The 26,505-nt window shown below is 49.4% G+C and overlaps 8 protein-coding genes across 8 annotated transcripts, besides 13 other annotated features; 4 read left to right on the forward strand and 4 right to left on the reverse strand.

The window, feature by feature from the left end:
- Positions 1-1,267: 1,267 nt before the first annotated feature.
- On the forward strand, positions 1,268-5,508 carry PVX_081490 (hypothetical protein, conserved; the record flags this gene model as incomplete). The annotated part of the gene is made up of 3 exons (XM_001613523.1): positions 1,268-1,410; positions 1,666-4,058; positions 4,268-5,508. The coding sequence occupies 3 exons, from the start codon at positions 1,268-1,270 to the stop codon at positions 5,506-5,508; spliced, it is 3,777 nt and encodes a 1,258-aa protein (XP_001613573.1).
- Positions 3,633-3,654: a microsatellite.
- Positions 4,423-4,442: a microsatellite.
- Positions 5,509-6,293: 785 nt separating the features above from the next.
- Positions 6,294-7,388, forward strand: PVX_081495 (hypothetical protein, conserved; the record flags this gene model as incomplete). The annotated part of the gene is made up of 1 exon (XM_001613524.1): positions 6,294-7,388. One exon carries the CDS (start codon positions 6,294-6,296, stop codon positions 7,386-7,388), a length of 1,095 nt encoding a protein of 364 aa, XP_001613574.1.
- A 591-nt stretch (positions 7,389-7,979) lies between these two features.
- Positions 7,980-10,500, forward strand: PVX_081500 (hypothetical protein, conserved; the record flags this gene model as incomplete). Its single annotated transcript, XM_001613525.1, has 4 exons — positions 7,980-8,190; positions 8,344-8,551; positions 8,945-9,078; positions 10,028-10,500. 4 exons carry the CDS (start codon positions 7,980-7,982, stop codon positions 10,498-10,500), a joined length of 1,026 nt encoding a protein of 341 aa, XP_001613575.1.
- A 619-nt stretch (positions 10,501-11,119) lies between these two features.
- Positions 11,120-11,142: a microsatellite.
- Positions 11,143-11,595: 453 nt separating this feature from the next.
- Positions 11,596-13,362, forward strand: PVX_081505 (hypothetical protein, conserved; the record flags this gene model as incomplete). Its single annotated transcript, XM_001613526.1, has 1 exon — positions 11,596-13,362. The coding sequence occupies one exon, from the start codon at positions 11,596-11,598 to the stop codon at positions 13,360-13,362; it is 1,767 nt and encodes a 588-aa protein (XP_001613576.1).
- Positions 12,899-12,920: a microsatellite.
- A 417-nt stretch (positions 13,363-13,779) lies between the features above and the next one.
- PVX_081510 (hypothetical protein, conserved) lies at positions 13,780-14,220 on the reverse strand (the record flags this gene model as incomplete). Its single annotated transcript, XM_001613527.1, has 1 exon — positions 13,780-14,220. One exon carries the CDS (start codon positions 14,218-14,220, stop codon positions 13,780-13,782), a length of 441 nt encoding a protein of 146 aa, XP_001613577.1.
- Positions 14,090-14,118: a microsatellite.
- A 1,732-nt stretch (positions 14,221-15,952) lies between the features above and the next one.
- Positions 15,953-15,986: a microsatellite.
- A 1,366-nt stretch (positions 15,987-17,352) lies between these two features.
- On the reverse strand, positions 17,353-19,287 carry PVX_081515 (transporter, putative; the record flags this gene model as incomplete). The annotated part of the gene is made up of 1 exon (XM_001613528.1): positions 17,353-19,287. The coding sequence occupies one exon, from the start codon at positions 19,285-19,287 to the stop codon at positions 17,572-17,574; it is 1,716 nt and encodes a 571-aa protein (XP_001613578.1). The 3' UTR covers positions 17,353-17,571.
- Positions 18,600-18,627: a microsatellite.
- Positions 19,288-20,742: 1,455 nt separating the features above from the next.
- On the reverse strand, positions 20,743-22,659 carry PVX_081520 (transporter, putative; the record flags this gene model as incomplete). Its single annotated transcript, XM_001613529.1, has 2 exons — positions 20,743-21,662; positions 21,792-22,659. The coding sequence occupies 2 exons, from the start codon at positions 22,657-22,659 to the stop codon at positions 20,743-20,745; spliced, it is 1,788 nt and encodes a 595-aa protein (XP_001613579.1).
- Positions 21,932-21,962: a microsatellite.
- Positions 22,116-22,171: a microsatellite.
- Positions 22,323-22,348: a microsatellite.
- A 754-nt stretch (positions 22,660-23,413) lies between the features above and the next one.
- On the reverse strand, positions 23,414-26,428 carry PVX_081525 (hypothetical protein, conserved; the record flags this gene model as incomplete). The annotated part of the gene is made up of 1 exon (XM_001613530.1): positions 23,414-26,428. The coding sequence occupies one exon, from the start codon at positions 26,426-26,428 to the stop codon at positions 23,414-23,416; it is 3,015 nt and encodes a 1,004-aa protein (XP_001613580.1).
- Positions 23,531-23,562: a microsatellite.
- Positions 23,614-23,646: a microsatellite.
- A 44-nt stretch (positions 26,429-26,472) lies between the features above and the next one.
- Positions 26,473-26,505: part of a microsatellite that runs on past the window's edge.

Genomic DNA, 26,505 nt, shown 5'->3' on the forward strand with positions numbered 1-26,505 from the left:
TAGAAAAAATGACGCGCTCTAACGATGGCGGCAACATAATCGTGGAGAATCCTCTTCCTTTCAAATGCGACGATAATGTTATGCCCACATAGATGCAGCAGGTAAAGAGGTGGAAACTCACCGAAAGTGAACACGATCGATGTATGCCCTTAGCGTGGCAAAAGGGTGAAGTTTCCAAATGGGAGGAGGCAACCAGTGCAGATCGCTTTTTACTTGCACGCATGTATAACCCCTTCCCCTTCACCACAAAGATGTGCTTTGCGCTACTTGGCTACACCACAGAGGGAGGAAAATATTTCCACGCCCTTTCAATTGTAGCCATTGTGATACGCAGAGTACAGATGTAGAACGGCTCCGTTTCGCAGTGGAGGTTCCAGGACCGAGTCAGTATATGTGCCCCTCGAACTGGTTCAGCTACACTGGGGCGACATGCGAGGAAAAAAAAAAAAAAGAAAAAAAAAAAGGAGAAAAAAGAAGGAGAAAAAAAAGGCTATAAAAAAATCCAAAAAAAAAGGCGAAAAAAATAGTACGTACATTCTTACAAACAATCGCATCCACGTACGTGCACTTCCGTGTAGGTAAGCAACTCGGCTAGGAAATCCCGAAAGGTCATTTCGAAGCGGAGAACGAGTGGCATGCCCCGTTAGAAAGGCGCGCCGCAGCAGAAGCTGGCTGCCATCCGTCGGGCGCGGCTGAGCACGTGCGTACAGGCGTAGATACGTGCATGTACATGCCGCTTAACCCGCTTAACGCCGCTTAATGACGTGGCCCCTCGTGCGCGATAGACCAGAGAAGAAGGAAAATGACGCGAACGGAAACTCCCCCATTTCCAAGCGTAGAAGAAGCGAGGCGCAACGCGTAGCTTTAGAAAATCCCGCTTCTTAGCCGTCCAGTGAATGCGCAAGTAGGTTAAGGCGAAAAGGCCCAGGAGAGCACCACCACGTGTGTACCTTCGCGCATGCACGTAGGTATATATTCTCCCCACATCGCAACGCTGTATGGTCAGGCATATGCAAACGGAAGACTGCCACTTCTGTAGTAGCTCCCCCCTCTTTTTTTTTTTTTTTTTTTTGGAGCGAGCACGACGAATAACCTTGGGAGACCTCACTTGTTGTCGCCCCTGATCATTAGCGGGAGGAAGAGAAGACAATGAACCAGCCTATCCGTTGGCGACAATTCCGTTGCTCATGCGTGGCCAAGATTCGACTGTTCTGTCGTGACCACAGATCGGTCTCTCGCGTAACCGCTAGCCGGTGCACCTCCAATCATGAACCACACGTTTACGTTCGAGACAAACCTGAATGACATTTTCGCTGGAGATGACGTCGCCAAGTCGGAGAAGAGCTGCGACTACTGCGTGAAGCGGAAGCGCGTGTGCAGGTGCGAGACCATCCGGAGGGAGCTGGGCAGGTAGGGGCCGAGGCGGGCGTGGGAGAAGCGGTGGCGCGGCGGCGCGGCGCCTTTAATTTGCTCTCCATTTGGTGTACATGCTGCTCATCATTTGCCGTACATGCTGCTCATCATTTGCCGTACATGCTGCTCATCATTTGCCGTACATGCTGCTCATCATTTGCCGTACATGCTGCTCATCATTTGCCGTACATGCTGCTCTTCATTTGCCGTACATGCTGCTCTTCATCTGGTGTGCATTTACCCCCCCCGCAGCGAAGACGCTGCCGAGATTGCCGAGCTGCAGGAGCGGAGGAGGTACTACGACGAAATCTGCAACAAAATTGTGGGCAAGTACAAAGACGTGGTGAACCGGTTCGAATACGACAAGGACGTGGTGTCCTTCATAAAGAAAAACAAAATTAATGATGAAGTGGAGTGCGAAGATTGGATTTACTTTTACGAGTTGCTGAAGGAGAGGAGGATAGTGGAGAGGTGCATCGACACCAAGGGGGGCAGGGAGGCGGTCACTTTGAATAGCTTTCATTTTGATGAGGAGGCCAATTTCATAAGCTGCCTAAACTACTACCTCAAGGTGCACAAGTTGCACCACGTGGTTCACAGCTGGATGGGCATGAGTGTGAACCCCTTCGATGAGTACTCCCCTGGGGGGGCGCGACACGCTGGAGTTGGGCATAGCGGCGGTGTGAGTGGCTACGGGGGGGATAGCGACCATGTGAGTGGCTACGGGAGGGATAGCGATCGTGTGAGTGGCTACGCCCGCGATGCCGCTGCTCCGGAGGGGAAAAGGTTCCACCCGCTGTATTACTACCTCTACGTGCAGGAGAACGAGCGGTGGATTTCAGGGCTGAACAACTCGGGCCGCATCATCCACCCAGAAAACATCAACCACGTGTGGAACCAAACGGTGAGAGAGAGCAACAATAAGGTGAAGCTGTTTCAGCTCATAACGGCGAACAGTGTAAGTGCCGATGACGTGACGGACTACTGCAAAAGGGAGAAGAAAAACCAACAGGTGGAGGAACAGAATAGCCACGTCTCAAAAATTGGGAGCATCAGTCAGCTAGTGTGTGCCTTGGGTATGGTGGACGTTGGGGGGTGCTTCATCATGAAAATGAAACTATCTTTTGATAATTTCCTCCTGTCAATTTTTTCCATACTAGCGATTTGCTTTAAGAATCTGGAGGTGTATAGACCCTCCTGCTGCCACCTGCGCAATGTTGTCTTTTTAGTGGGCGTCCATTTCAATGGGATCACATCAATCTTCTTGTCTTGCCTGAACAATTGGGTTCAGGGGGCTCAGCGGGAGGTTGTCTCCCTTCTGGGGGAGCAACACACGCTAGGCATGCTAGGTGCGATAGACTCACCCGGGGTGAGCGTGCCTGGGGACCCCCCCGGCGGAGTGGACCCGGGAAGAAGCTTCAAAGGGAGAAGCATCATCCCCAGGAAGTGGATCAAGCAGAGCTTCTTTAGGGAATACCAAAAGTGCATCCACCACTTTGTGGACTACCTAATTTACTACCTCAAAAAGTGCATTAATGTGTCGAACACGAATCTGATGAAGAAGAACATCGAGGACACCAAGCGGATGTACCTCTCGCAGTTCTTCGAGGAGCACCGCCTGGTGGACCTCCGGAAGAGGGACAAGCTGCTCAGTAGGCTGCTCGACGATTTGTACTTCGACCTGTGGAGGATCATCCCCCCGGGGAGCGGCGAGAGCGCTGAAGGCGGTGAAAAGGGAGAAAGCGGTGAAAGCGGCGAAAATAGAGAAAGCCGCGAAAACGGCGCAGATAAGGGGGACCATCTGGAGGAGGCAGACGGAGAAGACTGCCGCAAACATTTCCCCTACGAAGGGGCGCCCTTTTCTAAGAAGGAGTTGCAAAAACTGAGGAGCAGCTTGCAACTCCCCCCGCAAGCAGCAACAGAGAGGGGCATCTTCTTCGAAACGCGTGGGCCCACCACCAATGGCGAGTGCGCCAACCGGGGGGGGAGCCTGCACAAGTATCGAAAGCAAATCACCGCGCTGTTAAGAAGGATAGACTTTAAGGGTGACCGAGCCCCATCGAGAAAGCGAAGAGGGAGCAGAAGCAACCGAGTGGCAGATCCCCCCAGGGGCCTCTTCCAGCTGGATGAAGACCTAATCCGAAAGAGGGTCTTCTCATTTGATAAAGCTCTCCTGGAAAAACATGAAGCGGAATTCGAGGGGCTCCTCAAGAAACAAGCCTACTTCACCAACAAGAACTGGTTCAGATGTTACCTCCAGAAGGAGGCCTGCCACTTCGTCAGCCCCTTTTATCTGGGGAAGGACCTATACAGGGACATACAGCTCTTCAGACAGCACATATACTACAATCAATGCGACGCTTCCATAAATAGCTTGAAACAGGTTCTGAAGAGGTACGAGCCTGTGTGCTCCTCCTACGTGATGGACGGGAGTGAACTCTGCAGCAGCGTTATTGACTGCCTCTTCGTTTTGAAAAATTGCGCCCATGTAGACCTCACAGAGGGTTGCCCATTCCTCCAGAACTTCTTAGTGATCAGTGGGGACGCCTCAGCCGGCGTCTTCTCCTTCTTCTCCAAGTTCGGGTCCGGTTGCCACGTCCTGCTGCAGGGCGGGGGCAGCAGCGGAGTGGGCGGCGTGAGCGGCGGTGCGAGCGGCGACGTCGGCGGCGGTGCAGGTGAGTCTTCGCAGTGCCATTTGGGCGAATAACCTCTGGGGCGCTTTAGTTCGCGTGCCTCCTCGCCACGTTTTTACTTCGCCACGTCTCTACGTCTCAACTTCTCCACCTCTCCACTTCTCCACTTCTCCACTTCTTTACTTCTCCACTTCTTTACTTATTTACTTCCCCCCCCGCAGAGCCCCCTGAGGCCGCGCCCCCCCTGAACGTGCAGGAGCTGTTCCAGAGGAAGACCCCCTACAAGCACTTCAGCGAGCTGCTGAAGGACCGGCTGGAGGGCAAAAGCGTCTGCCCCTTCGTGCTCATAGACCTAAACACGCACCTCTTTCCCAGCTACGTACACGTGGCTGAAAAGGAAATAAAAACGAAGAGCTACCTCGTCTCCAGCTTGATTATATGCTTCAACTATTTGAAGAAGGGGGGCAACCTGCTTCTCCATTTGAGCAGCGCCCTGACGTTTTTCACAGCCGGTTTGCTCTACGTGTTAGTATGCGCCTTTGATCGGGTGGAGTTCTTTTTGCCTCCCTCCTGTGATGGCATCGATTTGGGGTTCTACATCTGTTGCCACAACTTTGGTGGGAACTACGTGTACCGCCACTACGTGCAGTTTTTGTGGGAAGCCCTCATATGTAATCAGCACCTGGAAGAGAAGGTCCCCGGTAGTGCCACCAGCGTGGCGACCACACCAGGGGAAGCTAATGCGAAGAGGAAGAAGGGAGAACTCTACCTCTCCGTTCCCCTGTTCTTTCTCATGAACAAACACTTCGTCTCTCTGCTGAAGCGATTTAACTCGTTTTACTTCACCCACCACCTGAACGTGTGCAGGCACTTTTTAAGGGAGCCAAAATATTTCTATCCCAATCGGACGTTAGTGAAATGCCTGGTGACTCATTTTTTCCGAGCGTATGTTCTGCCCGAGGGGGCGGGCAGATCCTTTGGCAGGGTCTTCAAATCGGTGAGCATTCACTGTGAAGAGGATGGCAGTGACGAGGATGGGAGCGACGCACTCGGTAGCGACCAACTCGACAGCGACGTACTTGGAAGTGACCAACTCGACAGTGACCGACTCGACAGCGACAATGATGGGAGGGGCCACCTACCTGTGGGTGATGCCACCGGGAGCGACTTCTCCAGTTTGGATGTGCCCAGCCGTGGTGAGGGAGTCGACGGGGGGAGGCGGGCTCCCCGAGGAGGTGCGTCCCCCCCTGAGAGGAACAACAAGAAGAAGCAAAAAATTAGGAGAAATCGCAGCAGAAGTGGCAGCCTCAGCGGAAGCGGCAGTGGTGGTGCGCGCGTGGCGAGCGAGGGAAGCGAAGCGGACGGCTCCTCCAGCGAATCCAATTACTCCCTGGCCTTCGAGTACAAAAACGTGCCCAGCGAAATATCTGTGTCCGAGACGGCCTGGGGCGACAGTTCGTAGGGGCACCCCAAGGGGCGCTCAAGTGGAAGTGATTCACGGGGGAAGCGATTCGCTGCTTAAATGCTTGACAGCGGAGCGGCGTAGGAGGGTGCCTTCCCCCCCAAGGCGAACCGGACGGCTGGCCAAATGTATTCGCCACGTCGTTTCTTTTTCCCCCCTAACTGCATTTCTCGCAACGTGCGGGTGATGTGCGCCGCCGCCTCACCAGTGTGGTTACTCCATTTGTGCCTGCCCCGCGCGAGGTCCACCCTCCACGCTGGCCACATTGCCGTTTAAGCGCCCGTAAAGAGACCTTTCCTTTTTTCTTCTCTTTTTTTTAACCTCTCAAAGGCCTCTTTTGTTAGCGGTCCACCTGATGAGGAGCCACTATACGTCCTGCTCACGGGTGTGTTATACGCCTCGTTGGCCCCGCAAATGTCGCTACTTTGAACGTAAAAAGGGTAGAGAAAGAGAAAAAAAGAAAATTCGCCTGTGTTTCCAAAATGGGGAGTCGCCCCTTCCACACGCTTTATCCGCTGCTGCCATACCATGCGCCGTTTCGTGGGGGCCTAGCGGAACCTTAACGACGGTGCGCACTGCGGATTGGGAAGGCGCCACACTCGGCCCGCGCCGTTGCCCCGCTCCCCCCTTTGGTTTTTTTTTTTCCCACAATGGTGAATTTTTTTTAAAGTGAGGCGAACTAGCGAATTGCATCTTCAATGTGCCTGCGCGAGTAGCCCACGTTTAAGAAAAAAATTCACCAGCGCAACGAAGCAGCTTCTCCCCGCTCGCCGCTCAGCTGCCCCATGGCTGTGACTCTCGGGAAGCTGCTCCTGCGCGGCAGTAGGAGATGGCCGAGCGGGGTGCCTCCACTTGATAAGTTGGGGAGTGCTTCCAACGGCAGCGTCGGCGAGGTGGGAGATGTGCACAACATGATAGACCCCCCGTTAGGGGAAGAGGAGGATTACCCGTCGTATGTGCAACCGAACGAGAAGAGCAGCTGCGACAGGTGGGCCGAAAGCTGGAAAGACGCAAATGTAAAGGGTGTAGAAGGAAAAGAAAAAAGAGGTCATTATGCCACCCCCCCAGTGAGTGACAACCCCGCGTATACAGTTCCCTACAGATACAAAGTGGTGATTCCGCCGAGGCGAAAAAAGGTGAAAGATATTTCAGATGTGAATGAGCAGAAGAGGGGAGAGAAAAGCAAAGGGGCATCCCCAAATGAATCAAACGACCCTATGGAAAACATAAAAGAGGAGTACAGTCGAGATGTCAGCGACCAGATGAGTTACTCCGATTTCGTAGGGTTCAGAAATCCAACCCTAGAAACTTGGGATAACTACAGGTACTGGCAAGATAGTGGGTTCAAAAAATTTCTACACAGAACGTTCCCAATAAAGTTACCTGAACATAGGACACTGAACCCATTGTTAAGAGAATACATTTACTTTTTACATTCATTTGATCCGTTTCGATTTTCTGTGAAGAAGCTGAGCGAGAGGTACTTCCTCTCCCAGAATTGCATCCACTCCATTTATAAAGAGGAGAGTGTGAAGCGATTCCTCCGAGAGAACCAGCTGTGCGATGAGAAGACAAAACGAATTAGCAAAAGGGAAGCCGTTTTAAAAATTAAAGAGTTGATATATGCCAACAAGTTAGGCTACAAAGATGCTGGTGACTTTGAAAATGTGAAGAATGAGGAGGACCAATTTCAGGGGCACAAGAACACCTTCGATGCTATCAACAGGCAGGTTATCCAGGTGGAGTCCATTTCTGCCTTCCCCTTGCCCGACCGGCGCGACCCCGTGCCCAAGCGAGTCGACGTCGACATCCCCGTGGCGAACTCCGCCAACGTGAAGGTTATGAACTGGGTCAACCCGAACGATAAGGTCGTTTTTTGAGCGGCGCAAAATCACCAACGAATGCCACTTTGAAGAGGACTGCCCCCCACAGAGCGGCAGACTTGTTCTTTTTTTTTTTTTCTTTTTTTTTCGTGCAAATTGTCGTGCGTCCCTCTCGCATGCGCGCGGTTGGCTCTGTTGTAATGCGCGTTAAAATGCTGATGGATGACCGCGCTGGGACACCTCTGAACGGCGGCGGACACCCCCCCGTATGCATATCCGTATGCATACCCGCGCGCACCACGGGTGCCCCAAACGGATGACTATTTTTTCACATGGACAGACGATAAAAAAAAAAAAAAAAAAAAAAAAAATTCCACCTGTTTTTCCGTACCAAAGTGGCACACAAAAAGCGTTCTCCCTATATTTTTCTCGTCCCCCTTTTTGCCCCTTCGGATCGGCGGCAGAGGGCATCCTCAACCATTTCAGGTGTGCATATCTGGGGGGGTACGCGGCGTTGAGGCGGTTTCACGGTGTCTGCGAAAAGGCGCACACGTGGGTTCCTCTCTCCACTTCGTTCTGCCACAACGTGTTTCCTCTCCCCTTCGCCTCTCTTTTGCCTACCAACTGGGCACCCCCCCACCCCGCAGGATGAAGCTGCCCCTCGGAGTTGTCCTCTCGGTTATGCTCCTCCTGGGGCTAATCTGCGCCGAGGGGGACCCCCCCAAGCCACGCAGGAGAGACAAATACAGGAACAAATTCCGGAAGCTCCACAAGATACCCACCTTGAGCAACGACTCGGATCGAAACTTCCTGCAGATGAAGTCCGCGCACATTTATAACCCCTCCATCGCGTACAGAGGTTGGCCTGCCGGAGTGTGCCCCTCGCTTGGCGGAGACTAAGCCCCACTGCCACGGCGGACGCCCCGCAAAAGGGAGATCCACTCATGTGGGTGCCTACCTTTGTTTGCGTATCATTGCATTCCCACCTGCGCTCCCCCCCCCCCCCCCGCAGACCTCTTCGACAACAACTCCATGGGGACGTCCACCATTTACTACAACCGCCTGATGTGGGGAGCCGTCATCTTCCTATTCATGTTCATACTGGTGAGCAGCATAGGGGTGTACCTTTACGTGAAGAGCTTGGAGAGCAGCGCGCCGAAGAAGAGGCACGTGAAGAACGCCACAAACTACTACGTCGTCAACCCGATCGTGCCCTACGCGTAGGAAGTTTTGCACGCTTCAACCGCGTAGCGTCTTTTGCGCATTTCAACCGCTTATCGTGTCAATCGAGGGAGAGCAACCCACCCTGCGGTTGGACACAAACACGCGGTCACCGCCGCGGTTGCCCCCCCCCCCCTCCCCGTTGTGGATCACGCTAAACATTGAAGAGGATTTTTTTTTTTTCCCCCCCTCTCAAATGTAATTACGAGAAAACCCTTTTGGAGAACACCCCCGCTTTGCGGGATGAATTAAAAGAAAAAAAAAAAAAAAAAAAAAATGCCACTCTGACTGATTCATTTCTCTAATGGGCAGTTCAATCTGTGTGTAAAAATTCTGCGTCCCACGAGGGGCATGCATCTTCCCTTTTCGCGTTGAGGGGAGTCATTTTGGAGGAACGGCCCGCGGAACGATCAGCGGAACGATCAGCGGAACGATCAGCGGAACGATCAGCGGAATGATCAGCGGAACGATCAGCGGAACGATCAGCGGAACGATCAGCGGAATGATCAGCGAAACGGCCTTTCCGGTGGCCGCCCAAATCAACTGCGTCCCTTTGGTCACAACTTTGTGAGGGACCCTTGCTGATGTTCCTTCTGCCCGGGTGGGCCCCCACACCTGATGCGGTTCCTTCTGTTAACCCACTGACGATTCTCCTCTTTCCCGCATGGTGACCGTGGCGAGGTGCACACACTGCGTATGGGGGGGAGGTTATCCCGTCCGCGTTAAAAAAGAGAAACTGCCTTGACCACACACATGTGCGAGGGTACAATGGCCTGGGCTGAAATGTTCCCGCTTTTCGCGCGCAGGAGGGCTGTTCGCAATTAATTTTATTCCCCCCCCTTCAGTTTTTTTTTTTTTTTTTTCTGTTAGCCATTTTGCCCCTTTTTCGGTGTGCAAACGGGATTGCCTTGTCGCGTCGTTATTTTGTTCCACCTGGGGGAATCGGCTCGCGCAATCACCTCCCGTAATCGCCTCAAACCATTTGTGTGCACCGCGGAGTTCACTTCCCCCCCGCGCTCCGTCGCAAAAAAAATTGCCGCAGGGAGAGGGGAACCGCCCGAAGGGAAAAAAAAGGCGCGAACGGGGAAGTCAAGCGGAAGGTCCAGCCGCATAAAGCAGCCGCATAAACCAACGGAATTAACCAACCCAATGAACCACCGAATGAACGAACGAATGACCCACCCCCCAGATGGGACACCCATTTCACGATCGCCAGCTTCACCCAGCCCGACGCGCCCCGCAAAAGCAGTTCCAAATATTCTCCTAAATTTCATCCCCATCTGAGGGTTTACTCCCCTGATTATCCCCCCTGGATAAGCATCACTTTTGGGTAACACGGTTAACAGGATGGCTAGCGAAGGAGGTAAAAAAAAAAAAAGCGATTTGTTCCATAAAAAAAAAAAAAAAAAAAAAAAAAAATGCCCACTGAGTGCGCGTTCCTCTTAATATGCACACTTCTTTCCCCCCCCCTGCAGCTGTCAAACTGAAGGACAACCAGTGGGATGTGTCCAACTACAAAAACGAAAAGCTGGTCACACTCGACCAAGTGGAAGTGAACAACGCAGTGAACATTTACCACTGCGAAGGAAGCACATTCGTAATTGAAAATGAAAAATTCAAATCGCTAGCTATGCACAAGTGCGTCAAGTGTAACGTCGTTTTGAAAAACTTAATTTCATCCATCGAAATAATTAGCTCGAGTAAAGCCAAGGTGCAGGTGCTGGGTAAGTGCTCTTCCATTTCGATTGACAAGTCTACGGGGGTGCAGATTTATCTGTCTAAGGAGAACAGCGAATCTGAGTTTACCACCGCGCTGTCATCCGAAATGAATGTTCATCTTGAAAATGAAAATGGGGAGTGGACCGAAATTACCATTCCGGAGCAGTTTCAACATCGCCTGGCAAATGGGAAGCTCCTCACGAGAGTGTCAGATCTGTACTCATTTTGACGTCCGCGGCGCAGCGCGTTTTGAGGCGACCCCCACAGGTGGTGACATCCCGGAAGAGGTGTAGAGGGGTATGCGACGGGTAACATTTGGCTCGAGTATCCCACTATTATTTTATTTTATTATTTTATTTTATTTTATTTTATTATTTTTTTTTTTTTTTTTTTTTTTTTTTACCTTTCCCGTCTGGGCTTCTTCCCCTTTCACCGTTGCACATTTTGTCATCTACCATTTGACCCCTCCTGTGGTGCACTCATTCGGGAGGGAAAAAAAAAGAGGCATCACTACACCTACATGGTGATTATTAAAAAAAACAGCTCGAAGAGAGACTTTTCCTCCAACCCAAGTGGGAACTCCCTCCATGGGTGGAGTTTTCCCCATGTGCTTTGTGCAGCAGAAGCGGGTTAGTCACCTTGGCAACATTTTTTTTTTTTCTGTCACATTTTCTGCTTACCAGGTTATCATCACACCTGTGCAAAGTGGGGGATACTTTAGAGGGTCATCTCGGGGAAGGAGGGCCATCTGGAGGGGCATTGCGGGGACGAATGGCTGCGCTAAGTCACTCGCGCTATTCGCGTGACCCACCTGTACACATGCGCCGCTCCCACTGGTAGAGGGCCCATCCCACTTGCCTCAAAACAACGTGGCGCAATTTCACTTGGAGGGAGGCCACTTTCGAAGCGGCTCCACCTGAATGTACCGCCTCCCGAAGAGAAGCGCACCTTTTTTTTTTGCATATTGCGGGGTGAAAAAAAAGGAAAAAAAAAAAAATTAAATATCTCTACAGAATGTTATAACAACCGCGTAACCCCCAAATGGTGAATCCCAAGTGAGAGCGGAAAGGCTAGCAGCCCGTGCGGAACGCGAACGAGCAGATACGTTTCTTTCAGTTTCCACGTAGAGCAGTTTTCTCCCCGAGTGTTCAACGCGGGAAAGAGGGAAAAAAACGTCCTTTTGTTCCCAACGCTCATGTGCAGGCGAGCAGTCAGAAGAAAAATTGCACAACTGGGCTACTAACCGCGCCAGCTAAAATCGCTCCTCCCACGTTGGAAGGACGCCGTGCAACCGTAAATCGTGCTTCCCTTCCCATTGTGCAAAATGCGGATTTTGAAGAAGGCCGTGAACCGGTGGGGCTTCGCGGCGGCGTCGCCCCTGGGAAACCGGAAGGTGTGCTGCCTCCCCGGTGTGCACAAGTTAGTCGGCGGTGTGGGTGGCCCGCTGAACAGCACTAACGGAGCGCCACTAAACAACACGAACGGAGCGCCACTAAACAACACGAACGGAGCGCCGCTAAACCGAGCCAACCCGTTCCCATCGAAGCGGAGTATGGCCAGCGGCGCGAGCGTCCCCTACGCGAAGGACAGCCAAATGGAAGAACAAATGAGCAACGAGGAAATCATCAAATTTTTCGAAGAAAATAAAAACATGAACATAGACAAGCTGTACAATATGGTGAAAAACTTGAGCAGAAAAAAAATGGAGGAAAGGAAAAAAATTGTGGAGGACGACAAATTTCTTGGCATCCTTGAAGAAATCGAAAACAGAATAAACATTATGAACACGAGGTATTTGTGCAATTTCTCCCTACGGTTGGTCAGCCTGTCCATAAATAATGATGATATAAAAAAATTATTAACCAAAATAAGTGAACAGGTTTTAAAAAAAATGAATGTGAATCCTCGGGACTTGGTTGGAATATGTTTTGCCTTAAGTCTATGCAACAATGTGAATGAATATTTTTTTGAACATGTGAAAAAGGAAACCATTTCGAACATCGACGCGTACACACCGACGTTGCTAACACAGTTGCTGGAGAGTATGAGACTTTCCCAAAATTTGGACATCGAGTTAACCAATTTGATCATCGAAAAAATGTGTGAAGAAATTGATCGCTTTACAACGAAAGATGTTACACTTGCGCTGAAGACGTTGTCCATGGCTGGCATCCCAAGAGGTTTTCTCATCAGACGTCTGTGCAATCTTGTGTTTGATAATATATCTCACTTCCATCACTCCGCGTTGGTAAATATTTTATACAATTTAACCAAACTGAAATTCACCACGACGAATCATATTGACGTGATTTACAAAAATGTGGAGGAACACTTGGAAGAGTGTAACGTCACGACGCTGTGTGAATTGCTGTACACTTTTTACATGAACGAAATAAATGAAGAAAATAAAATTCGAAAAATTTTTTATCACCTGCAGTATGACCATTTTAATACGACCAAAACGGCTGTCATCATCGATTTTGTTCATGCCGCTACGTATTATAAGAATTACGTGGATGGGGAAAAGCTAACCAAATTAATTGACTTGCTGTTCAAGCGGAATGTGCCAAAGTCGCTCACCCTCATTGCCAAGATAAGGGAGCCCATTTATTTTCTCGCAGGGGATGAACAGTTTATGTTCGATTTGAACAGCATATCCCCCTCGTGGCTAAATGCCATGAATGACTTCCTCCGAATTGACCACGAAAAACTGCAAGCGTTGAAAACATTTCATGAAGTACAAAATGTGCTAAATACAATTGCGCCAAATTTTAAATTAAATTTTGTTCCCCTACAAATTGTCAATTCGTTCTCAGTGGACTTTATCGAAAATGAAAAAAAAATCATCATCGATTTGGATACCATCGTCAGGCATACATCGTTCCAAATGAAACACAAGCACTTTGAAAAACTGGGATATAAAACTGCCAAAATTCACTTTTGGAAATGGAGAAAATGTAGATCGGAAAAGGAACAACAGAACTATCTGTCTGACATCATTTACTCCGTCACTGATAGGCGGACGAGCGCCACGGAGCAGCCCGCCGGAGAAAGTGGCGAGGAAAAACAAATAAGCGCTTCACAGGGGTGACTGCGCAGGACCGTACGCAGGGTTATATACCCCACCTGTACACACACCTCCCACGCGGGCGAAAATAGCCCCTCCATGCGCTTCACGGTTAGCAAATACTCCCAAGAGGGGGAAAACCCAGTCTTACCATTACCACTACCGTTACGGCATCCTTTTTGTACTGGTCCCCCTCATGGTTGCCGCACAATGCGGACCTCTGCCCGGTTGGAAAAAAAAACACCTTACTTGTTAAGGCGAAAATTTTACGTTATGCTCCTCTCCAGGTAGCTATTTTTTTTTTTTTTTTTAAACTAGCCAAACTGTTATGAACAGTTCGTGCAACTGTTGGGGATAAAAAAAAAAAAAAAAAAAACACACACACGCACAAATGCACTTACGCAACAGTGCACCGCGGAGGAATAACCAATTGGAGCTGAACTACGCCCCCTTGTCGCCCCCGTCCTGCGCGTCTCCCTTCTCGCCGCCAAAAGGCCAACTCTGCGAAAAGGAATAGTCCGCCAGCTCCGGCTTCTTGTACTTAAATCTGCTGGTCTCGTTGAAAATTTTAAAGTACTCCAACACCTTTACATAGTTCGTGGGCTTATCTATTGCTTCCGCCTGGTTGATGGACGACAGACACTGCAAATACCGCGTGCCTTCTATTCTGCACTTGGAAAAGGTGTGCGGGTACTTCCTCAAGCAGTTGATGAATTTCCCCCATAAACTATCGCACGGATTTTTCTCAAACTTCCTTTGATTTTTTTTCTGAATTTTGTGCAAAATTTCTTTCCCCTGCCACCATTCAATTGGGGGGAAATGCTTCTGCAGCTTCGCAACTGGAAATAACAACTCGTTATTCCTCTTTTTGCTGCAGCCCATTTATGAGGAGCGCGGGTGGGGGCACAAAATGGCGGCATAAAATGGCGGTATAAAATGGCGGTGTAAAATGGCAGTACAAAATGGCGGTAGCGCTCTTATCGGAGAGGTTTAAACTCACGTGCGTAGCATCAACGTATTGTTAAGAGGTCCCTCGCGGGAAAAAACGAATGAACAGCTAAATCCACTTCGTAATGGATCAGCTCATATAGTAACACTCAGAATGGAAATTTGTTACCAATCCTGCTTTACACAATGTTGTTCGGATGCCTTATACCAGCTGTGGCCACCTCCGCAGCGAGCATGCAATAGTGATACTTTCACGTAACGATTGTGCTCACTTTGCGTGTGTGTGCCAGTCCGATCTACGCTAACCCCCTTTTCGCGCAAGAGGGGGAAGCTAAAAACATCATACATATCAACGGAGCACTAATCAGGGTGTTCAAGCCGACACACGGGCCTCCTTCACCATTTTGCATTTTTAAGGCGTTCCACGTAGGGCCTTACAACAGCAGAGTATGCGTATTACTATACAGTGGGATTATTTTTTTTTTCCCTTATGGGAAAGGTGGAGAAGGCAATACATATATAACACGAGGCCACTTCCAATTATCTGCGCATGACATTAGCTTTAATTTTTTTACACCCCTTTAAAAGCGCCTCTTGGTGATCCTTTCAAATTTTCAGCCCCCATTTGGCGTAGCACGCACATAAATATTGGATAGATAAGCATACGCATAATGGCATTCACCAGTACAAGAGCGGTACGTCGTGTTTCCCCTTTAATTTTTTGCCCAACCACACCCACCTTTTGCTGCACCTATACATAGCTTACGCTTTATGCCGAACGGGGACTTTGCGCAATAGTGTGAGGAGCTAATACGCCTACCCTGGCGCAAAGTTCATTCACCTTGGATGTGCGGTGCGCATACGAGAAGATACGGGCGGTGGTGAGAAATATAAATGTTCACACGGCTTTATTTTGTTCAGCTCGTGGTGCCAGGTAGCTATTTTGTTATGCCAATTTTTTTTTTCTGGGTAGCCATTTTGTAACATTTTTAAAAAAATATGGCTATTTATAAGTTTCCTTTTTTTCTAGGTAGCCATTTTGTAACATTTTTAGGAAAATATGGCTATTTATAAGTTTTTTTTTTTTCTAGGTAGCCATTTGTGACATTTTTGTGAAAATATGGCTGTTTATAAGTTTCCTTTTTTTCTGGGTAGCCATTTTGTAACATTTTTATGAAAATATGGCTGTTAATTTTTTTTTTTTTTTTTTTTGGATATCTATTTTGCAAAATTTTACCAAAAAATGTGAGCCGCTCATTTAATTTTATTTATTTTTTTTGCGGAACTAATTTGTAAAATATTTGCAAAAAGTATGAACAGTTAATATTATATTTTTTTTTTTTTTATAAATAATTTTTATTTTTTTTTGAAAAATATGAATTGTTCATATTAATTTTTTTTTTTTTTTTTTTCATTTTTTTTGAATATGATGCAACCATATGGGGGCCGCAGTTTATGAAGCCTTCTTTTAAAAGGCAAAATGACGAGAAGGTGAAGTGAAGGCATAGTGTTGCTAAAAGGGAACATTTGAACAGGGAACAAAAATGACGAACTGCGGAAAAATGGGATATTTCGTGGGGAGAGCCCCCACCATCACTACCACCTCTTTTTAAACGGCGCCATGGAGCTCAACGGATGAGGAAAGTATATATGGCAGGTGTAACGTCACTTTGGCGAAGAAGGCGACCCCCCAAGATGGCGTAAGATTTTCCGGGGACGTGCAAGTTGGTGCCGAAGGGAGAAAGGTAAAAGAAGAAACCATGCAGCATAGCCAGCCCAATAACTGAGGAGAAGCGGAACCACACACGACTGTGCAAACGCGGCTACACGGACCAATTTAACATAATAATGTTACGCGCAGAAAATGTACAGAAAATTTGTTTCCAAGTTTTCATTTCATCTGCTAGGAAAGTCCCCGAGATTGGGGAATTCTCAATTTTGAGTGTTCCCTTTTTAGGAAAGCTAGTAACCTGATAAGTTACGTATCTTATAGTATCCTTGCGCGGGATGTAATTTTTTTTGCAACCCGTCCAAGGCATGTGAAATGTAGAGTTAAATGTAACATGTGCTACTACCGCTACCTTCGGTGGCATAACAGAATGGGGCTTATATATATGTTAAATTCCCGCGTCGCGCTGTGTATGCCTGCGTCTGTGCGCTGGGCTGCCTTTTGGGAGAATTTCCCCCGCAGGTTGGTCGGCCGCGTAGCAGCATGACCGATTAGCAGCTTGACTGCTTAGCTGGTTGATGGCTTAACTGGTTGACCGATTAGCAGCTTGACTGCTTAGCTGGTTGATGGCTTAACTGGTTGACCGATTAGCAGCTTGACTGCTTAGCTGGTTGATGGCTTAACTGGTTGACCGATTAGCAGCTTGACTGCTTAGCTGGTTGATGGCTTAACTGGTTGACCGATTAGCAGCTTGACTGCTTAGCTGGTTGACCGCTTAACTGGTTGACCGCTTAACTGGTTGACCGCTTAACTGGTTGACCGCTTAACTGGTTGACCGCTGAATTGCGTAACTTTTTGTTGGCCCATTTTCGGTGACCACAACGCAGCGTCCCCCTTTTTTAGTGTTTCATTTTGCACCCATGTTACCCCCACCCACACAACAACAACTCCCCGCACGGCAAACTTCGAAACAGTTTGCAGTGCAGTCTTAAAAAATGAAATTAAAAAAGTGAGCGCACGAAATGTGAAAGCGTTAAATGTTAAGGTGTTAAATGTGAAAGCGTTAAATGTTAAGGTGTTAAATGTGAAAGCGTTAAATGTTAAGGTGTTAAATGTGGAGGGGTCCCCACACTGCGCATCGTCATCCGTGTGTCCCTCGGTCATGCCGATGCGCAGCTTTGCCTGTACTTTTGGCCAACCACTTAGGGAGCCACGCACATGGTGCAGCAGGGATAAACCGCCTGCCCATGCCACATCGCACCGGTTTGCCTTATTTTTCGCTCTTCCGATCGGCGAAGCGCCCACGGTAAAAAAAAAAACGTTAAATTGTACACTTTAAATGTTACGCTGATAAGGGGGAACTATAAAAACTGCAAATTTTTAAATTTTACAAAAATGAGGTGAAAAAAAAAAAAAAAAAAAGCAAATGCGAATGTGGAGGGCGCAAATGCAGGTAAAAAAAGGTTACGACAAAAAAGGGGGAGTAAAAGGGATGGACTCAAAAAGGGGGTACACTCTCTCACGAGTGTGAGGAGGTGCACAAAAGGGTCACACGTAGAGGGGGATACGCTTTATACACAAGCTCAACACACACTAGGCGCATTTGTTTAAACACTTCACGCGCGCCCGGAGCTCTGCGACATGGCTACCTCCTGGTGGAGGTCCTCGATGGATCGCTCATACTTTCGGAAGTACAAAACGGTGAGGGGGAGGAACATGAGGATGAAGGCGATGACGAGCAAGAGAACAACATTCGTAGGGTCGATGCTGGCCCCATCTTTGCTGACAATCTGGTCGTAAAGTTTTTCACACAGGAGAGAAAAGAGACCTCCACAGAGGCTGGCGAATCCAAGGAGTTTCCCAAAAACGACAGATGGGAAGGAGTTCTGAATGAAGCAGTAGATTTGACTTGTGTAGATACTCGTGACGCACATGTAGAGGAAGGCGGAGACTAGTCCAGCTGCTCGGTGCTTGATCAACGCTGTCAGATGCATCAAAGCAGAAAAGGCATTCATAAGAATAATTATAATGGCGGATCCATACCTATTTATAAACCGCCCAAAAATAATACAGGGGATGCAGGAAATAGGCATCAAAATGTTTATTATGTTTATTATAGATCGGTCGTAACTGAAATACGTGTCCGTGACCATGCCGTAGAAGACCGTGGAGATGTTGAAGAGGATGAAATATACAATGATGCAGATGCTTGGGTAGCTCAGCAATACCTTAAAAAATAGACTTATACTCTTTCGGTGGAAATCTGAGTCTTCTTCATTTACCCCTTTGGAGGAGTTGGTTGCTTGGTCTTCCTCCTCCACCCCCTGGATGGCACTTCCCTCTCCCTTGCTGCTCCGATTCGATTCACTGGTAGTTTTTCCCCTGGTTTGTTTGCCACCGTTTGGCGTGTTTCCTCTTGTAGAGGGTGTGTTGCTTCCATTGCCACTTCTCCCCTTGGATGCCTCCGACTGTGCATTTTCGAATGGCTGCATCTCCACGTCTACCTCGTCATTCGTTTGGCTAGTAACCATTTTGGGATCCCCTCTTCTTCCACGGTGAGCATCCCCTTCTGCGCCGCTCCTCCTGCTCTGGTCTCTCTCTATGTAGTAGTCTAACCCCTTAAACGGCATAAGTGGCAGCAAAAAGGTGGCCACTAGTAAACACGGCACGAGGATTAGAAAAATGTACCCATAGCATATGTAAGGAAATGGCGTAGAGGGGTACCTCCTACAAATGAAGTTAAGCGTAGCTGGGACGGCGTAACTTAACGATGCAGCTGCTCCCACCACGGTCAGGATGAAGGTCGAGGCATCTGGGTAAAGATTTGAAATGGTCAAAATGGGGATGAAGGCAGTGTCCGCACCCAACCCCAGGAATACAAAGCTCAGGAAAGTTGTGTCCACGGTAGTCGAGTCGATGGATAAGAAAACCCACGACATGATGTTGCACATCTGTCCGATGATGGCTGTAAATTTGGGACCAATATGGTCATATAGAAAGCCACAAAAAACGGACATGGTAAAATGTATGGCTAGCGTTATCGGGTAGAGGCTGTTTATTCGCTTGTACTGGGGGGACAGGGTGATGTCTGGGTAATCGCCCACGTTGAGGTGTTTGTACTTGCCCACGGTGAGGAGCAAATTTCTTATTGCGCTCCAGTCGAAGTAGATGCAGGCGGAGGTCGCCGTGTAGATCACGATGATTACGAGCAGCCAGAACCTGCTTATGTTGAATGGCGTTTTTTGCTTCGCGCCCGGCAGGTTCGGGTCCGTTTTCAGCCGCAGCCCCTTCAGGAAGGCCAGGCACCGGCGCTTCCCCCGCGAGTCCTTCATGGGGGGGGGGAGTATGTGGGGTGAACTATGTGGGGTCACAAGGGGGGTCACAAGGGGGGTCACAAGGGGGTCACACGGAGAGTCAACTATGAGGGGTTACAAAGGACGATCCACAGTGCGGAGTCACCACTATGCAGAGTCACCACTATGCGGATTCACCACGTGGGTGGTTCACCACTTTACGGAGTCGCACGTGGATGGTTCACCACTCTGCGGAGTCACCACATGCGTGCTTCACCACCGTGCCTCTCCCCCTCCGCACGGTTCGCTCCGTTGCCAGGCGCCCCGCACAGCTGTACAAGAGGAAGAGGGTCCGCCGTGCAACGGGATAATTGCATATAAAACTGTAACAACAAGGGGGCTGTAAAAAATCTGCCACAGGGTTTTAAAAAAAAAAAAAAAAAAAAAAATGAAGTGAAATTACGTCGATTTGCCTCGAATTTGTTCGAGCTGATCCAACGTGAGGCGAATTAAAATGAGTTTGCTTCAAATCGGAGGGCAATTTAAAGTGGCCGCCCAAAGTGTTGCTTGTTGCATGCCCCCCCTGCGAGCCGGAGGTGTAACCTCCGTCGTTCGGCAGCACCCCCCAACGTATGCGCCAGTGGGGGTGAATACCACGCGCATGCGCTTCGACCCGCACATTGCCGCATGCTGCTTGCGTAGCAACGGGTGTTCTCTTCGCCGCCAGTTGCAACGCCTTTGTGGCTTTCCCGAAACGTTTTGTGGATTTTTTTTGCCCCGTTGTGGCCACTTTTTTGCGGCTTCCCATTTTTTGCGGCATCCCATTTTTGCTGCTTCTCCAATTTTGCGACTTCCCCACTTTTGCGGCTTCCCCACTTTTGCGGCTTCCCACTTTTGCGACTTCCCATTTTGCGGCTTCCCCTTCTGTGCGACTTCTACCTTTCCGCGCTTCTCCCCTGCAGCACGCGGCCGAAATTGCGCTCTCCTCCCCGCGGCGCATGCGCGTCTCGCGTTGCTTAGCGGTGTGCCAGTTGCATGCGCGAGAAAAAAAAAAAAAAAAATACCACAGCGCCGCAACAGTGCAACATCGCAACGCCGCAGCCGGTGCCGCATATGTTGTTGCCCCCCCGCTGTGGAAGGTTCCTCAAAAAAATGAGCACTTCATTCGCGCGGCAAAAATTAGCAATCGCGCGGCTTTGACTCCTCTAAATTTATTTTTCTTCTTTGGGAAATGCGCACATGTCGATCGGTGTGGCGGTCACCCCAATTTTGCATCATCCCGTCTTGGAGGAAACATAAAACGGCATGAAACTACTTCGCCTTTTTTTTTTTTCTTGTCTCTCCCTCAAAAATGTGATAGTACGTTGCCGTTGCGGTGGGGGAAAAATGGGGGCTGTCCCTGGAAAGGCATTCCCCTGTCGGTTTGGGTCCCCATGGCGATTGCGCTCACCACTATGCTTACACTCACCGCTATACTTACGCTCACCGCTATCCTCACGCTGAAGCGGCCCCCCGAGTGGCCCTCCTGTACGTAAGGAGGAGCAGGGGCGAGGTGGACGCCAGGAGAGCAATCACAACGTAGGCAAACGGGTTGGGGTCGCTCTTACTGTAATCCACGATGAAGTAATTATAAATGGGGATGTTCAGCAGAGACAACAGCCCGCTGATCATGCTGGTGGTCCCTGCGATCTTCCCAAAGTGACGCTTTGGAAACATCAGCTGGATGTAGCAGTACAGTTGCGTCGTATAGCACCCTGTGACTATCAGATAGAATAGCGTACTCAAGTAGGCAAATAATTTACCTCTCATCACGGCAAAAAAATACATGAACAAACTGCTCATGAGTAGGGATAGGATAATCACGAGGATGTGAAACTTGCGAATGAGGAAGCCGAAGGCTGCACAGGAGATCACCGATAGCGGCCCGAATATCTTTAGAACCCCCTGCACATCTGCATAATCTGCAAAAAATAACTTCGCACACTCGTTGTAGTTAACTAGCGATAAATTGTAGATGGTGAAGTAGTAGCAGATGCTCAGGTATCTGATGGAGAAGAAGTTCGTTCCTGTTTCGCTGCACTGGGGGGGGGTAACATTACAGCTATTCTTGTGCTCCACGTTTCCGTTAAGTTTCTCATCCAAGTGGATGACTTCATTCTGGTTTGATATGCCCCCTTGGGCGGAGCTACTACGTGCGTAACCTCCATCCATAATGAGAGAGGAACCCCCCTTTCGTGAAAACACATCATTGGAGCCCTCTTCCCGGTGGGTAAAATTGCTTGACGTTTGTGTGCCCACCCTCCTCAGCACGCACCCATTTGCGGAGGATATGCTAAAGGACGACGAGGTGAGGGCCCGTTCGATCATCAGCTCGCGCAGGGTGTTGTTTTCTCCTTCCAGCTCATGTTCGTATTCTGCGTAGAGGGGCACAAGTGCTTCATCGGTAGCGCGGCGTGCGCGGGGGTGGTTATGCGGGATTATAACAGGGCTATCGCTTGGGCTACGTACTGGGTGATCATTCGAGTCCTCCACTGGGCGATTACTCGGGCTGCATACTGGACGATTACTCATGCTGCGTACAGAACGATCAGTCGGACTTTCCACGCCCGACACGACGAACCCCTCCAACGCCTGCAACGTCTGGTTGTGACTCCCCTGGGCTTCCTCCGCAACGGGCTCCCCACCGCTGATATGCTTGAGGGGCAAAAAAATCAAAAGCACAAAGAAAAAGGGAACCAAAATGATCGCGCAGTATAGTAAGCAAATTAACTGAAACGACTGGGGGTCATTTGGCGAGGTGAACATGTCCAAAAATATGGGCATGCTAAAGCTCAAAGAAGCACAGCACCCCAAAATGACAGTGTACATGGTATGGTTTTCTTCGAACAGGTAAATTAAACTGAGAATTGGTATGTAGGAGGAGTCGCAAGAGAGCCCCAAAAATATGGCTCCAAAAATGATGGTGTTATTTTTGCCTTCCTTTTGTAACCCAATTAAAATCCACGAAATGATGTTAAAGGTATGCCCAATTAACGCAGTAATTTTGGGCCCAAAATAATCAAAAAATACACCCGATATGGCTGACATGATAAAATTTGAGCATAGGATAATTGGGTATAAGGCTTGCACTCTCTTGTCTTGTTCTTCACAACTGTATGATTTACCCTCCCAGTTTTTTCTCCCTCCCGAGCGCACACTTTTGCAATCGTTTATGTACACATTTCCGTGATAAAAAAAATCGGACAGAGAAATCCAGTTAAAGAATATCCCCACGCAGGTTATTATGTACACACAGAACAACATCAACAGGGCATATTTTTTCCTAGTCGAAAATTTGCTAATGTCTATGCCTTTCCTGAAGAAGTTTCCCACCACGTCGTTTCTTTTCTTCTTCTTTTTTGATTCCTCCATTTTGAGTTCGTCCCCTGTGTGTTTCTGACCATCGGGTTTGGTTTTCCCCACTGGTTCTTCTTCCTACTTGTGTGTCCCCCTGTTCGGCTGCCACTCCCTGCCTTCGAACGAGGGCAACAAATTGGGCCTTCCAAAATTGGCGACGGGGAAGACGCACTCGTCCGTACGTTCCCTGTGCTTACCAATTTGTGTGTGCAATGTGGCAAAAAAAAAAAAAAAAAAACCAAAAGGGCACGTTTTTACCTGAACAAGTCAGAAAAAGGCAATCCATTTCGGCGCAGTTCGACGCAGTTCATTGCAATTTTTTTTTTTTTTTTTTTTTTTTTGCAAAATGGCTAGCCATGTCCAAGCTGCCCATTTGACGGCCCGCTCGACCGCGGCCCTAAGGGACTCTACTCCCGCGGCGGGTTTTTTCTTTTTACGATTGTGGGACGTACACTAGGATGGGGTAATTTAACTCAAACGCGGGGTTCCACGTGGGACCCACTGGCTGATCGTTCGATTGAGCACGAAAAAAAGGCGAGGGAGGGGGGACGGGGAAGAAAGGGAAACAAAACGGGTAAGCCAGGCAAAGAAGACGAATCAGGCAAAACGGGAAAAACAAACTAATTTGACAAAATAGACTAATCTGGTAAAACAAACGATGAGGTATTTCCGAGCGGCGGCCCTCTGCACAACGCGAGGGAGGAAAAAGCATTCTTGCTGCGCTGTGGAGGCTTCCCCAATGCGGAAGCGATGCCGCTTCACTACCACATCAGCGCGTTCCGCTATCTCCCCGGTCACACGGCGCCAAACCCGATGACCTCCCAGACAGCAACCCCTCCAGGCGCTGGAACGACCTGGGCTGCAGAAAGAAAAACCAGGGGACGCACACAAACTCCAAGTCGTACAGTAATCGCAGCACGTTGTTGCGGAACGCTGTCCTTCCATTTTTGGACAAGCGCATTCCGTTATGTTCAACCTCGTAGTTCCTCTCATCAGTTGACATGTTGTAATGGTAAATCCCGTCCACCTCCAGCACGAGATGTGGCTCCCCTTTTTTCAGGACCAAAATATCGACGACGAAACCGCGCTTCAAGAAATGTTCTGACTTGTACATAATTTTTTTCCTCTTCAAATATTCACATAGTTTGTACTGAAAGCTGGACATGTGTAATTTCTGTTGGAAAGACATTTTGTTCCTTCTCACCGTTTCTTTAACTACACAGTAGGGTATATAAAAGGAGGTGGGGCTGCGAAGCTGTCCCTTCTTTGATTGAAAAAGGTTTTTGTTTTTTTTGTAATACATATTTAGACACACCAACATTTGGCTCATCATGTTGTAGTCCTCCTCCCTCCAATGCAATTTGCTGGCAAATGTTCTCCTTAGCAAGATGCACATTTTGGCAAAGGTGGTTATGGAGCTCTCCAGGAAGGCGCTACTTAGAAGTAGGGACCACGCGCACTTGGCGACTTTGTTGACTGTGTCCTGTTGATCGTTACTGTGCAGGTGGTGAATATCTGCTGCGTGTCTTCCAGTGGGGGGGTCTACCCGGCAGCCGCTTTCCCCATTTGACCCTTCCTCGAAGTGGTGCCTCCCACCAGCACCGCTATTGCCATTAGCCTGACCAACCCGATTAGCACCATTGGCACCTTCCTGTCGAGGCTCCCCCTTCGCCATCTCCCCCAGCAGAACTCGCAAGGCAAATTTCAAGAAGGTCTCAGTTACTATATTGAAGTGGCAACATACAAACGTGATGGGGTACACGCTGTGAATATCCACCTGCGGGAGGGTCTCCAGAATGGAGAGCAAATACGACAGAAGGGTTTTGTGCACCACGTTGTTTTTGTAATGTAGCAGGCAGATCTGAACAACCGTTTGGGCCTTTATCGTGTCCTCTACATTTCGCCCTGATGCAATTTTCCCGTCCGCTTCCACCTCCCCCTTTAGTATCCGCCAAAATGACTGGTAAAAAAAGTGGTACCGTTCAACCGATAATGTGTTTATGGTGCAGGAGAGGGCGAGGAAAAAATTAACCAACCCCTGCATGGAGTCGATTTCGTGCCTTCTGTGGAATATGGCTCCTTCCAATTTGTGCAGGTGTTGGAACAGGTGTGCCCTGGCTGCTTCGAGTTGTTCACGTGGGGATGGGCCATGCGCATCGCTGCTGGTTAGTCTGTGTGGTGTGCGTTGGGGTGACATGTCGGTCAGGGGGTCCTCCCGCCCGCAAAATGGGGGTCCACCTGGGTCTCCCCCCGCACCTACCGCTACGCTGAGTTGCGCACCCACTTCTGTGCCCACTTCCTCACCGCCGCCTCCCCCCTCCACGGAGAAAAGCAAATTGCCAGCCCCGACGTATTTCGCCCCCGCCAGGTTGTACCTCTGCACAATGTGGCAATACGTTGAATAAAAAATCATTATCAGCTGCTTCATCTGCACATGCCTAAAATTGCGGCTTATGAAATTGAAAAAGTGGGACAGTGTGTCCATTTGGTCGTGCCCCAGGGAGAGTAGGCTCCTCAAGGAAAGAACCACATTGGGGATGTTTTTCACGGTGAAGAAGAGGCTTCCTCTTTTTATGACCATCATTTGAATGAAACGCTCAACAAAGGGATCGTAGTGGTAGTTGGCATTGGCTAGCCCCACCAGGATGTCCACCCAGTTTCGCATCTCCTGCGTGGTTGCCATGTTCGTGCTTGTGGCAGTGTGCTGGGTGCCCCTCTTCTGTTTTTCCGCTTTGTGGGTGTTTCCACGCTCAAACTCACGGTTACCGCCACACCGCCCACAACCCATTTTGAGGAGAAAACACTCAACGAGCAATCTGTACAGCTGATTATTCCGGACGGCCAATCTGGAGAAGTCCCTCACGAGGGAGGACAAATCCCGTTCGTCAGCGTTGAGGAGCCACGTACTGCACGGGCTTAGCCTTTCCCGGTTCGCCAAAGTGTTGGCAGCGAGGAGGTTGTCCCCTCCTTCATGGGCACCCCGGTAAGCACCCCGGTAAGCAGCACAGTTGTAGGCACCACCGTCGTGGGCACCTCCCTGGGGGGGCAAGCCAAAAGGGTGACTCTGCCCGCGCAGCAGCAAGTCGATGATGGCTGGAAGGTGTGCCTCTTCCGTTCTGCCCCTCTGAAGGCCGTAATTCACCGTCAGGTTTAAAAATCGGCATAAATTGAAAATGGTAAAGTTGCGGATCTGATTTGGGGGGGCCTCCAGCTTGCCCAGCAGCACTTCGATCATCTCGCCTTTGAATTTGACCCCCCAATTTCGGCTAGCCATTTCGAGGAAGTTCAGGATGGTCTTTATGTCCAACGGGGGGGGTTCAATTCTCTGCAGGATGTACCTCTGCACGGAGGTGACCATTTCGCTGATGGAGGGGGAGCTGAAAATTCGGAAGAGGTCATTCGGGGGGGGGTCCCCTCCTGGGTGGTGTTTCCCTTCTGGGTGTTCCCCTTTTCGGGGGTGTCCCCCCCCGTGGCTGCCCCCTCTCCACTCGAACAAACACTTGGCAAACCCGCTCGCGCTGCAAAACGCTGAGGTGGTCAGTTTCGCCAAGTCGGCTTCCCCCATTTGGAGCGAAAGGACGGAGGAGACATACTGCCGCTCGTCCACTTCATTCCTTTTGGCGCCCCCCAAATGGATGGCGCGCCGCATATACATGTGTGCAAAGTATATAAAGAGGACCTTCCAATGTAGGACCACCTGCTCACTCATCAGTTTGTTCTTTTGCAAAAGATTAACAATTTTGGCCATGGCCCAAATGAACCCGATGGTATGTTTCTCCTTCATCCGGGTGATACTCCCCTCATCGTACCGAACCTGTAGAATTATGTCAACTAGTAGGTCCACCACCTGGGTGGTGTTTG

Source organism: Plasmodium vivax, chromosome 2, assembly GCF_000002415.2.
Source record: "Plasmodium vivax chromosome 2, whole genome shotgun sequence".
NCBI lineage: Eukaryota > Apicomplexa > Aconoidasida > Haemosporida > Plasmodiidae > Plasmodium > Plasmodium vivax.